Source organism: Oncorhynchus clarkii, chromosome 17, assembly GCF_045791955.1.
Source record: "Oncorhynchus clarkii lewisi isolate Uvic-CL-2024 chromosome 17, UVic_Ocla_1.0, whole genome shotgun sequence".
NCBI lineage: Eukaryota > Metazoa > Chordata > Actinopteri > Salmoniformes > Salmonidae > Oncorhynchus > Oncorhynchus clarkii.
Genome location: NC_092163.1, coordinates 33932135 through 33945552, shown reverse-complemented (window position 1 = coordinate 33945552; position 13418 = coordinate 33932135). Strand labels below are relative to the sequence as shown.

General features: G+C 42.9%; 1 protein-coding gene across 1 annotated transcript; it reads right to left on the bottom strand.

Moving 5' to 3' along the window:
- Window positions 1-3158: 3158 nt before the first annotated feature.
- LOC139369409 (CD209 antigen-like protein C) lies at window positions 3159-5725 on the bottom strand. Its single transcript, XM_071108686.1, has 7 exons — window positions 5584-5725; window positions 5322-5423; window positions 5171-5217; window positions 4963-5086; window positions 4700-4824; window positions 4441-4544; window positions 3159-3315 (listed from the first exon to the last, which is right to left on the bottom strand). Exons 1-7 carry the CDS (start codon window positions 5723-5725, stop codon window positions 3159-3161), a joined length of 801 nt encoding a protein of 266 aa, XP_070964787.1.
- Between the last annotated feature and the right edge of the window lie 7693 nt (window positions 5726-13418).

Sequence of the window (13418 nt, the reverse complement as noted above, 5' to 3'; positions counted from 1 at the left end):
AGGTTGTCTGCATTGATGTAGATATCCACAATCCTCTCCTCCATCTCACCTCTGTCAAACTTGACCTTTGTGTTAATATCTAGTTCAGCATAGATGACCTTCAACATCTGTTATGTATTGATTGTAACAGCTGCTGGTCATCGATAATGATTAACTGTTTATAATTACGTGATTAAATGAATCAGGTAATTATTAACTCAGCAACCTGGGGCACCATGGGAAAGTTTTGTTTTATTGAGTTTCTTTTTCACAAATTAACTCAAAGAATATCAGAATATCGATTTTACAACCGTTGCTAATTAATTAATTTCCTCGACAATCTCATCCTGAACGTCACATAATCCGGGAATCTGCACAAACCCCAGTCCCACTAAATAAGTCCGTGCCTCACCAATTTAGTTGAATATTTATTTACTAACAAGCTAAAATGATAATACAAGATACACAAACACACAGTCTATTGATTAGAACGTAGTTTAATGAAACATGTCCCTAGCTGGCCAACACAATATGACACATGTTATACAAAATGGGGATTTAAAAAGAGTGAGAAAGTGAGAGAGCACAAGTGAAAAGCACACCTAGGTACATTTGTAAACCATGCTTAGTTTAGCCCTAACCTCGCCCCGAACTGCCGCTCTCATGGGTCAGAATATAATGATCTCCGATTTGGCATCTCCTTGTGGACCGAGTTCCTCCTTCTCTGATGGCAGCACTTCTTTGGTTACCGGGTGTAACTCTCTGATTGTCCACACGATGTCAGGGTCCTTTCTCATAGTGGCCTGTTTCCTCGCCCTTGTTCTGAAAGGGAGTCTTCTGAGTATGGTCAGCCGTGTAGCGTAGGAATGAAAGGAGTGTCGACACACGATTCCTTGGAGAGTGGTAACCGGGTGGTCTTGCTTGAATTCAGAGACACAGCTACTCATCCGTAGCACAGATTTGTTAAAAGGTTCCTTTGTCTTCTTCAACCTCGTGTTGTGTTGTGGGGTTACAACTAATAGAACATTGGCTGCAGCACATGGTCACGTAGTCTGTTATGTTCATTCTTAACTCACATGTTTTATACCCTCGGGTCAGAAAGAGGTGTTTCCGTCTTTTTGGCAAGTTCTCTGGGCGTAACTAGTTACGAGGCAAAGTCTGGATTTTACACATATCCAATTTAGACAACTAACGTCACATTTCATCTTTTCAGAAACATTCTATTTGATCTGGACATTTTCCACACAACGTACAGTGTGCAAACTTCAGGTACATATTGTGGAAACTCTTCAAGTTACACTGTTTTTGTTATAACGTCATCGTTTAACTTTTAATAACATAACAAAAACGACATTGATTTTCATATTCCATCTATCGTCATTAACACCATTTTGTCTGACAAAACATATTGTCCCACAGTCCCTTTATTGCATGTTACTGTTCTGAGGTAGGTTCTCCATAGGCCCATCATACATTCCATTCCTCCACAGTAAGAGGACAAAGGGATTTTCTCTGCTGCCTTAAGATTTACAAAGGGTCTCTGCTTCTAGAATTAATGTGGTGGTCTTCCAACATGGCCACCAGGAGGTGTCGTACGTCAACTGCAAGACCTCTATACGTTAAGTCTCTGCTTCTAGTGATATCTCTGTCTCTGAGTCATCTGTGTGTCTCTGTCTGTGTGACTACTGTAGGTGTTAACTCTAGGGAAGTATCAACAAAATGACACGGGTAGTTGTAGCTATGCTAATACAACAAAATAGAACAAGTTTGCATACTGTGTCTGTGCTTGTGTGCATGTGCGCGTGTGTATGTGTGTGTGTGTGAGTGTGAGAGATTGCTACAGGGGTTATTGTTAAACCATTTTCTGCAGCACAATATAAATCATTCCATGTCTCTACATGGTCATCTTGTCCAGAGTATATCTCAACACAGTCCTCCTGCCCAGGGAATGGGACTTGCTATTTGTGATGATGGACAGGACACTGTCATACCAGGAAGATATAGATCATAGAGGGGAAGTGGAGAACAAAGACTAGTTGTTAACATATATTACATATCATATGTAACAGCCCCAAGATAATTCAGGGAGTTTCCAGAACTCTTCCTTCCTTTCACCTTTCTGCTGATTTGGACCCTCTGTTTACTCCCGAATATACATCAACATGTTCAGGAGGTCCAGAACTACAAACATGGATCATTATAATGTCCAGACAATAGATTTGATACTACAAACTGCTCCAAGTGGATATTTAGGGTGGGTAGTTTTAACCAGTGAGGATGAGATGATAACAGTAACCCCCGGGGCTCTCCTCTACATTTACAGTTTAGCCATTTAGAAGATGCTCTTATCCAGAGCGACTTACAGCAGCAATTAGGGTTAAGTGCCTTGCTGAAGGGCACATCAACAGATTTTTCAAATAGTCGTCTCAGGAATTCAAACCACCAACCTTTCGGTTCCTGGCCCAACGATCTTAACCGCTAGGCTACCTGTCGCCCTTTCTCTTAATGAACCTGATTGGTTGAGGAGTTTTTGAGTGACAGCTAGTTGAACCACTGAAAATATCTACTACACTTCCATCTTTTGGGACCCATGTAGGGGAACAACAGTCAAATATGAGCATTTGATATTGTGCTTATATGTAACTTGACAACATAGACTGACTGTTAAATATTATTTAGTAACATTCTTTGATATCTCTTCTACACTCATTGATTGGTGATACAGTCACATACAGTGTATGTAATGGTGGTTTGGTACTGTAGAGAATGTCATCACCAGGCCTCAATTGGAGCATGTAAATATCTGTAGAATATATTTGAATGGGAAGTTATGTGAATGCACAAAGTAAAATGTACTGAATTCATGTTGAACCTGATGATGTGTGAAACACAGGAAGTTACAAACAGGAAATAAGTAGGACTTTTATTAATATGATACTACAAATAAACACAACAATAGATGCGTTTGCATGCATGTGTGCACGCAGTGTGTGTGCATGTGTGTGGGAGGTTGTGTGTGTGGGTTTGAGACAGAGAGAGAATGTCTGTGAGAGAAAGTGAGAGAGAGAGAGACAGAGAGAGACAGAGAGAGAGACACACAGAGTTAGCGAGAGAATGAAGGAGGAAGTTTCGTGCACTGTGTGCTGCTGTATGTGTTACAGTATGTTGTCATGGTGATGTTAAACAGCTTTCTCACAAACCCAGTAGATTTTCCTGTCACATGACAAGTCATTCCATGCCTCCAGAGGACGCTGATCTTTACGTATCTCAACACAGTCCTCCTCACCATAGTCTAGTCTGCCAGCACCATTATCAGGCTGTGGTTTATGCCAGTACCTACAGGGTTAACAACAGTCAGATATCATGGTTAATACCAGGACTTACAGGGTTAACAACAGACAGATATCATGGTTAATACCAGTACCTACAGGGTTAACAACAGTCAGATATCATGGTTAATACCAGTACCTACAGGGTTAATAACAGTCAGATATCATGGTTAATACCAGTACCTACAGGGTTAAAAACAGTCAGATATCATGGTTAATACCAGTACCTACAGGGTTAAACACAGTCAGATATCATGGTTAATATCAGTACCTACAGGGTTAAAAACAGTCAGATATCATGGTCACTACCATTACCTACAGGGTTAACAACAGTCAGATATCATGGTTAATACCAGTACCTACAGGGTTAAAAACAGTCAGATAGCATGGTTAATACCAGTACCTACAGGGTTAAAAACAGTCAGATATCATGGTTAATACCAGTACCTACAGGGTTAAAAACAGTCAGATATCATGGTTAATACCAGTACCTACAGGGTTAACAACAGTCAGATATCATGGTTAATACCAGTACCTACATGGTTAATAACAGTCAGATAGCATGGTTAATACCAGGACCTACAGGGTTAACAACAGTCAGATATCATGATTAATACCAGTACCTACAGGATTAAAAACAGTCAGATATCATGGTTAATACCAGTACCTACAGGGTTAAAACAGTCAGATATCATGGTTAATACCAGTACCTACAGGGTTAAAACAGTCAGATATCATGGTTAATACCAGTATCTACAGGGTTAAAAACAGTCAGACATCACAGTTAAAACATCACAATCCTAAAGAATATACAGACATGTTTCACCTTAAATTCAACTTTGTTGACTGCTGCCATCAATGACAATAATCTGTATAAATAAAGGCTGAATAAACTGAAAATTGGAGCCTTATTGTCAGAGTAGTTATCATCTCTTAGTCTGTGGTCTGTGTTGGTCCATCAGTTGAGTGTGGAGGGCATAGAGTATGAACAACACAGAGAAACAGTCCTTCTCCTTACACTGTGGTCAGTGTTATTACAGTAGTAATATATTACCTTGGGTTGGTCAGTGTTATTACAGCAGTAGTATATTACCTTGGGTTGGTCAGTGTTATTATAACAGTAGTCTCTTACCTTGGAGTGGTCAGTGGGGTGCCGTCCACCCATATCAAGTTCCCCTCAGTAACAGAGTCAGTCAGACCAATCCAGACTCCCTTGTTGAGGTTGAAGAGAAACTCCTGTTGTTGAAAAAGATAAATAAATATTCTCTCTCTCTCTCTCTCTCTCTCTCTCTCTCTCTCTCTCTCTCTCTCTCTCTCTCTCTCTCTCTCTCTCTCTCTCTCTCTCTCTCTCTCTCTCTCTCTCTCTCTCTCTCTCTCTCTCTCTCTCTCACCTGTTCCTTATCACTGTTTACGATCACCAGGTCTGCTCCTCTCTCCAGACAGTCCTCTCTGCTCTCCTTCCAGGTTTTAGTATCATCAGACAGGAAGTACCAACTGGATTCAAAATTCTGCCAGCCTTTGACACATGTTTGTTCTACAAGATGAAAACATGAATTTCTTTCAATTTACCACACAGGATACTTAAGTAAAACAAATTCAGCACACAATAAAGTGTGTGGGATTAATGAAAATGTACTATTGTATGTTTACTCACCGAGATTGGTAAGCCTCCCACTAAGAAAATCTCTCTCAGTCTGTAGCTGGTCTCTCTCTTTAATCAGAAGGCTATAACTGGCCTGTAGCTGGTCTCTCTCTTTAGTCAGGTTGTTGTAACTGGTCTGTAGCTGGTCTCCCTCTTTAGTCAGGTTGTTGTAACTGGACTGTAGCTGGTCTTTCTCTTCAGTCAGATTGCTGTAACTGGCCAGCAGCTGGTTTCTCTCTGTTGAGTTGTGATGATCAATGACTCCATCTGTAAAAGGGAAAAGTTTATCAAACATGTAACTAAAACACCATTGATGATTAAGTATAATTAATTAGGCTCCTTAATTCTCAGTGACAACATACTAAACTTACAGTAGACAGACAGGCCTATGATCCCAGCCAGTAGGATAACACACAGCAGCCCCAGACACACTGCAGCAACTCCAGAGGGTCTCTTCCACCACTGAACATGTACTGAATCACAAATGATTAAACATATTTGGTAATGTCTTTTACTGTATCATCCAGGATTGAGACAAATAAAGCTAGAGTTCTACAGGGTTATCACACCTGTATTTGTTTGTGTGCTTATGTGTGTGTGTGTGTGTGTGTGTGTGTGTTCGTGCAATCTTACCAGATTCAACAACTCCATCTCTTGTACTGGACTTGAAGGCTTTTACATTGGCATATAATTGGTCATCAATGTCTGTGTTCTTCATTGCATCAGGCTCATCGTCTTCAAATCCATCTGAGATTTCATAAACTTCCTCTGACATCTTAACACACTGGTGGTGAAATACAGTAACTTCTACTTATCTCAACTCTAATACACGTCTGTATCTATGTGTTCTCTCTGGACTGTCCAGCATCTGTGTGACTTATTATAATGATACATGTTTTAAACAGTTAACCACAGTGAAGAGGAAACTGTCAAATCAACACCACACTGGTCATCATGTGACTTGCACCAGCCAATCTAAACATGTATGTTTCCCACAGCGCTCATCAGTATTAAACATGTGTTTCAACTTAAGTGATAATATAATACATGATATGACTCCCACCAGCCTTAGTTATAATATAATACATGATATGACTCCCACCAGTCTTAGTGTGATAATATAATACATGATATGACTCCCACCAGCCTTAGTTTGATAATATAATACATGATATGACTCCCACCAGTCTTAGTTATAATATAATACATGATATGACTCCCACCAGCCTTAGTGTGATAATATAATACATGATATGACTCCCACCAGTCTTAGTGTGATAATATAATACATGGTATGACTCCCACCAGCCTTAGTTTGATAATATATTACATGATATGACTCCCACCAGTCTTAGTGTGATAATATAATACATGATATGACTCCCACCAGCCTTAGTGTGATAATATAATACATGATATGACTCCCACCAGCCTTAGTTTGATAATATAATACATGATATGACTCCCACCAGCCTTAGTTATAATATAATACATGATATGACTCCCACCAGCCTTAGTGTGATAATATAATACATGATATGACTCCCACCAGTCTTAGTGTGATAATATAATACATGATATGACTCCCACCAGCCTTAGTGTGATAATATAATACATGATATGACTCCCACCAGCCTTAGTTATAATATAATACATGATATGACTCCCACCAGCCTTAGTGTGATAATAAAATACATGATATGACTCCCACCAGCCTTAGTGTTATAATATAATACATGATATGACTCCCACCAGTCTTAGTGTGATAATATAATACATGATATGACTCCCACCAGCCTTAGTGTGATAATAAAATACATGATATGACTCCCACCAGCCTTAGTGTGATAATATAATACATGATATGACTCCCACCAGCCTTAGTGTGATAATAAAATACATGATATGACTCCCACCAGCCTTAGTTTGATAATATATTACATGATATGACTCCCACCAGCCTTAGTTTGATAATATAATACATGATATGACTCTATATCATGCTATATGATGTATGTATGAATTCACAGGGTCCCGATTTTGGATCTGCTAAAATAAATTGTGATCCTGTTAATTGACAAATACACTACATATATCCTGACTGAGTTTACAGCACCCCCAGCCTTCACATGGAGAACACATTATGGATCTCACTCTGTGACTGGTGGTGTAGGGGGAAGTTGTCCCTAGACGCTGATCTTAGGTCGGTTTTGCATTTCTACCACAAATGGTTAAGGTTAGGATTGGGGGAGAGAAACCTGATCCTAGATCTGAACCTAGGGGAATCTTCCTTCCGTGGTGTGACCAGCAACCAATGGCCATCTACAGTAGGGGTCTTTTTTTATCTATACTGACTGTGAAGAGTTTCTCAGAATGAAAAAGCAGAAGTTCTAACAACATCTCTGTAGTTTCAGTTTGACAGATTTAAGAGAAAGAAGAATATAAACTCTCCACATGTTTTATGATAAAACGTTCATATTTCCACCCTGTCTTTCAGTACAACATCAAATCAAATCAAATTTTGTTTGTCACATACACATGGTTAGCAGATGTTAATGCGAGTGTAGCGAAATGCTTGTGCTTCTAGTTCCGACAATGCAGTAATAACCAACAAGTAATCTAACTAACAATTCCAAAACTACTCTTATACACACAAGTGTAAGGGGATAAAGAATATGTACATAAAGATATATGAATGAGTGATGGTACAGAGCGGCATAGGCAAGATACAGTAGATGGTATTGAGTACAGAATATACATATGAGATGAGTATGTAAACAAAGTGGCATAGTTAAAGTGGCTAGTGATACATGTGTTACATAAAGATGCAGTAGATGATATAGAGTACAGTATATACGTATACATATGAGATGAATAATGTAGGGTATGTAAACATTATATTAGGTAGCATTGTTTAAAGTGGCTAGTGATATATTTTACATCATTTCCAATCAATTCCCATGATTAAAGTGGCTGGAGTTGAGTCAGTGTGTTGGCAGCAGCCACTCAATGTTAGTGGCCTTGAGATAGAAGCTGTTTTTCAGTCTCTCGGTCCCAGCTTTGATGCACCTGTACTGACCTCGCCTTCTGGATGATAGCGGGGTGAACAGGCAGTGGCTCAGGTGGTTGTTGTCCTTGATGATCTTTATGGCCTTCCTGTAACATCGGGTGGTGTAGGTGTCCTGGAGGGCAGGTAGTTTGCCCCCGGTAAAACGTTGTGCAGACCTCACTACCCTCTGGAGAGCCTTACGGTTGTGGGCGGAGCAGTTGCCGTACCAGGCGGTGATACAGCCCGCCAGGATGCTCTCGATTGTGCATCTGTAGAAGTTTGTGAGTGCTTTTGGTGACAAGCCGAATTTCTTCAGCCTCCTGAGGTTGAAGAGGCGCTGCTGCGCCTTCTTCACGATGCTGTCTGTGTGGGTGGACCAATTCAGTTTGTCTGTGATGTGTATGCCGAGGAACTTAAAACTTGCTACCCTCTCCACTACTGTTCCATCGATGTGGATAGGGGGGTGCTCCCTCTGCTGTTTCCTGAAGTCCACAATCATCTCCTTAGTTTTGTTGACGTTGAGTGTGAGGTTATTTTCCTGACACCACACTCCGAGGGCCCTCACTTCCTCCCTGTAGGCCGTCTCGTCGTTGTTGGTAATCAAGCCTACCACTGTTGTGTCGTCTGCAAACTTGATGATTGAGTTGGAGGCGTGCGTGGCCACGCAGTCGTGGGTGAACAGGGAGTACAGGAGAGGGCTCAGAACGCACCCTTGTGGGGCCCCAGTGTTGAGGATCAGCGGGGTGGAGATGTTGTTGCCTACCCTCACCACCTGGGGGCGGCCCGTCAGGAAGTCCAGTACCTGGTTGCACAGGGCGGGGTCGAGACCCAGGGTCTCGAGCTTGATGACGAGCTTTGACGGTACTATGGTGTTAAATGCCGAGCTGTAGTCGATGAACAGCATTCTCACATAGGTATTCCTCTTGTCCAGATGGGTTAGGGCAGTGTGCAGTGTGGTTGAGATTGCATCGTCTGTGGACCTATTTGGGCGGTAAGCAAATTGGAGTGGGTCTAGGGTGTCAGGTAGGGTGGAGGTGATATGGTCCTTGACTAGTCTCTCAAAGCACTTCATGATGACGGAAGTTACCTTAGCTTTCTTGGGAACAGGAACAATGGTGGCCCTCTTGGCCCACATATACATACTGGTTTAATTTAATGACACAACTCTCTCTGCACTGATTCCACTGTTCCACATGACATCTACCTACATGAACTATTATACAACTCTACAGCTCTACTCTATTCCACAGGAGGAGAGAAAGCATCACACAGACCCTTAGATACAGGGACAGAGTCAAAGGTGGCCCTCTGGTGGACGTAGTACTAACTACAGGTACAGCTGTAGTGTTGGTGACAGAGACCTGGGTGGATGTAGTACTAACTACAGGTACAGCTGTAGTGTTGGTGACAGAGACCTGGGTGGATGTTGTACTAACTACAGGTACAGCTGTAGTGTTGGTGACAGAGACCTGGGTTGATGTAGTACTAACTACAGGTACAGCTGTAGTGTTGGTGACAGAGACCTGGGTGGATGTAGTACTAACTACAGGTACAGCTGTAGTGTTGGTGACAGAGACCTGGGTGGATGTAGTACTAACTACAGGTACAGCTGTAGTGTTGGTGATAGAGACCTGGCTGGATGTAGTACTAACTACAGGTACAGCTGTAGTGTTGGTGACAGAGACCTGGGTGGATGTAGTACTAACTACAGGTACAGCTGTAGTGTTGGTGACAGAGACCTGGGTGGATGTAGTACTAACTACAGGTACAGCTGTAGTGTTGGTGACAGAGACCTGGGTGGATGTAGTACTAACTACAGGTACAGCTGTAGTGTTGGTGACAGAGACCTGGGTGGATGTAGTACTAACTACAGGTACAGCTGTAGTGTTGGTGACAGAGACCTGGGTGGATGTAGTACTAACTACAGGTACAGCTGTAGTGTTGGTGACAGAGACCTGGGTGGATGTAGTACTAACTACAGGTACAGCTGTAGTGTTGGTGACAGAGACCTGGGTGGATGTAGTACTAACTACAGGTACAGCTGTAGTGTTGGTGACAGAGACCTGGGTGGATGTAGTACTAACTACAGGTACAGCTGTAGTGTTGGTGACAGAGACCTGGGTGGATGTAGTACTAACTACAGGTACAGCTGTAGTGTTGGTGACAGAGACCTGGGTGGATGTAGTACTAACTACAGGTACAGCTGTAGTGTTGGTGACAGAGACCTGGGTGGATGTAGTACTAACTACAGGTACAGCTGTAGTGTTGGTGACAGAGACCTGGGTGGATGTAGTACTAACTACAGGTACAGCTGTAGTGTTGGTGACAGAGACCTGGGTGGATGTAGTACTAACTGCAAGCCCAGACACACACCCACGTTGCCTGCCCTGCCCACTACCAACAGCTCTACCTTCTTTGAACAGCAGGTGAAGCTGTAGTCCAACTTGGTCACATTCTTGGACCTGGGGCCCACTGCCCCAGAAGTGTTGAGGGTCCTATTGCCCTGGTATAGGCTGATGCAGATGATTCCTGTCCCACTGACACAGTCGGTGAGGTTGGCAAAGAGCTGCCAATTTGAGGAGCTGCGTGCTAACAGACAGTCAGAGGAGACCACTGAGGTACAATAACAAAAGTTTGAGGAGCTGCATGCTAACAGACAGTCAGAGGAGACCACTGAGGCACAATAACAACAGTTTGAGGAGCTGCATGCTAACAGACAGTCAGAGGAGACCACTGAGGTATAATAACAACAGTTTGAGGAGCTGCATGCTAACAGACAGTCAGAGGAGACCACTGAGGTATAATAACAACAGTTTGAGGAGCTGCATGCTAACAGACAGTCAGAGGAGACCACTGAGGTACAATAACAACAGTTTGAGGAGCTGCATGCTAACAGACAGTCAGGGGAGACCATTGAGGTATAATAACAACTGGAGACTGTGTCCAAGATGTTGTTGTTTCCAAGGTATTCACGTTCACATACGCAGATTCATGGACATCTGTATCCGGGTTGCATCCGGTTTACTCAGCCCAACATCACATGCTCACTAGCACTCAGTGGGTACAGGGAACAGCACGAGGCTCTCCAGAGGGTGGCACGGTCTGCCCAACATCACATGCTCACTAGCACTCAGTGGGTACAGGGAGCAGCGCGAGGCTCTCCAGAGGGTGGTACGGTCTGCCCAACATCACATGCTCACTAGCACTCAGTGGGTACAGGGAGCAGCACGAGGCTCTCCAGAGGGTGGCACGGTCTGCCCAACATCACATGCTCACTAGCACTCAGTGGGTACAGGGAGCAGCACGAGGCTCTCCAGAGGGTGGCACGGTCTGCCCAACATCACATGCTCACTAGCACTCAGTGGGTACAGGGAGCAGCACGAGGCTCTCCAGAGGGTGGTACGGTCTGCCCAACGCATTTATCGGGGGAGCACTGCACAGCATTTGACATCTGGTAAATATGTGTATGTGACCAATACAATTTGATTTGATTTCAGCAGCAACGAGATCATTACGTCATCCAAAAACATGGCAGTCATTGAGTGAATATAAAAAGTAAAGAAATCGGCCTCAGCGACAACTATTTGAAGATTACAATGAATTGTTTTGTGCACAAAGGTTCTGACTAAAGTGTCGTATTAGGAATTTTCTAATCTGACTTTCCTATGTGGCTGTGTACGGAAAATCTATTTCTGGGTCGATTATCTGATAAACTGCAGTACCGAAACAGAACTGTTGGAGCATTCAAAACCGTGCTTCTAGACCAGAACCCTGGCCCTTTGGAGGAGACTCCTGGTAGCCCGCACTGGAGAGTGGTAAAATCTGTCACCTGGAGGGAGGAAGGAAGTTAAGAAGGGGAGGAAGAGGGAGAGGGTATAGACAATGCGAGAGAGCAAGAGAGCTTAGTCAGATAACTGATGCAGCTGATAACAACTGGTAGCTAACAGCAACCGATTCCTTTCAAATCAGTGGCTGTGAGGGAGAGAGGATATGAAAAAAGGAGGGCATTTTAGTGTTTTGAAACAAGACCCTTACTTTGCTGACAACGGACAGGGTTACAGTACATCCGTTCCTGACGGGGTGCTAGCGGGCGCCGTGAGGCTCACCGTAGTGTTGGCTGCACCGTACTGTTGGCAGGGAAGGAAGAAGTGAATCTGGAATTGTTGGTGGCTCGGGCAGTAAAGGTTCCTCCGGTTCTGTTGGCCGTTTCTGCAGTGAAGCGTACTGAAATGGTGGAAAACTATGGACAAAACAGGGTGTACACAAATGAGGGGTTAGGTAATAGTAGTATTGATAAATGAGGCCTCAAAGCTCTGTTGGTACAGTCCGATCTGCTGTCTCTCCAGTTTTTAGTCTTGGTCGAGATGTAGAACCAACCTTCAAAATCATCTCTCTTCCTCTGTAGCTGGTCTCTCTCTTTAGTTAAGTTGTTGTAACTTGTCTGTAGCTGGTCTCTCTCTTTAGTCAGGGTGTTGTAACTGATCTGTAGCTGGTCTCTCTCTTTAGTCAGGGTGTTGTAACTGATCTGTAGCTGGTTTTTATCATTAGTCCGGGTGTTGTAAAGGGTCTGTAGCTTGTCTCTCTTCTCAGTTAGGTTGTTGTAACTGGTCTGTAGCCGGTCTCTCTCATCAGTCAGGTTGTCTTAGATTGTCTGTAGTTGGTCTCGTTCCTCAGTAAGGGTGTTGTAACTGTCACATAGCTGACAGATGTGTCATAGTGCCGATCTCACCGTTCCCCCCTTGGCCTCTGCACTGATGTAGATATCCACAATCCTTTTCTCCATATCACCTCTGTCAAACCACATTGGTCAAAATCTGGCTTGGTATAGATGGCCTCAGAAATGTTCAACAATGTTGCCTTAACTATAGGGAAGTATCAAAATGATGAAATGGTAGTTGTGGCTATGCTAATACATAAAATAGAACAAGTTTACTTACTTGTTTGCATGTGTGAGTGTAAGAGATCGTTACAGTGGTATTTGTTAAACCATTTTCTGCAGAACATTATAAATCATTCCATGTCTCTACATGGACATCTTGTCCAGAGTATATCTCAACACAGTCCTCCTGTCCAGGGAATGGGACTTTCTATTTGTGATGATGGACAGGACACTATCATACCAGGAAGATATAGATCATAGAGGAGAAATGGAGAACAAAGACTAGCTGTTAACATATATTACATATCATATGTAACAGCCCCAAGATAATTCAGGGAGTTTCCAGAACTCCTCCTTCCTTTCACCTTTCTGCTGATTTGGACCCTCAGTTTACTCCCAAATATACATCAACATGTTCAGGAGGTCCAGAACTACAAACATGGGTCACTATAATGTCCAGACAATAGATTTTTCACCACAAGATTACACCAAGTGGATATTGAGGGTGGGTATGCTTAACCAGTGAGGATCAACCTGATT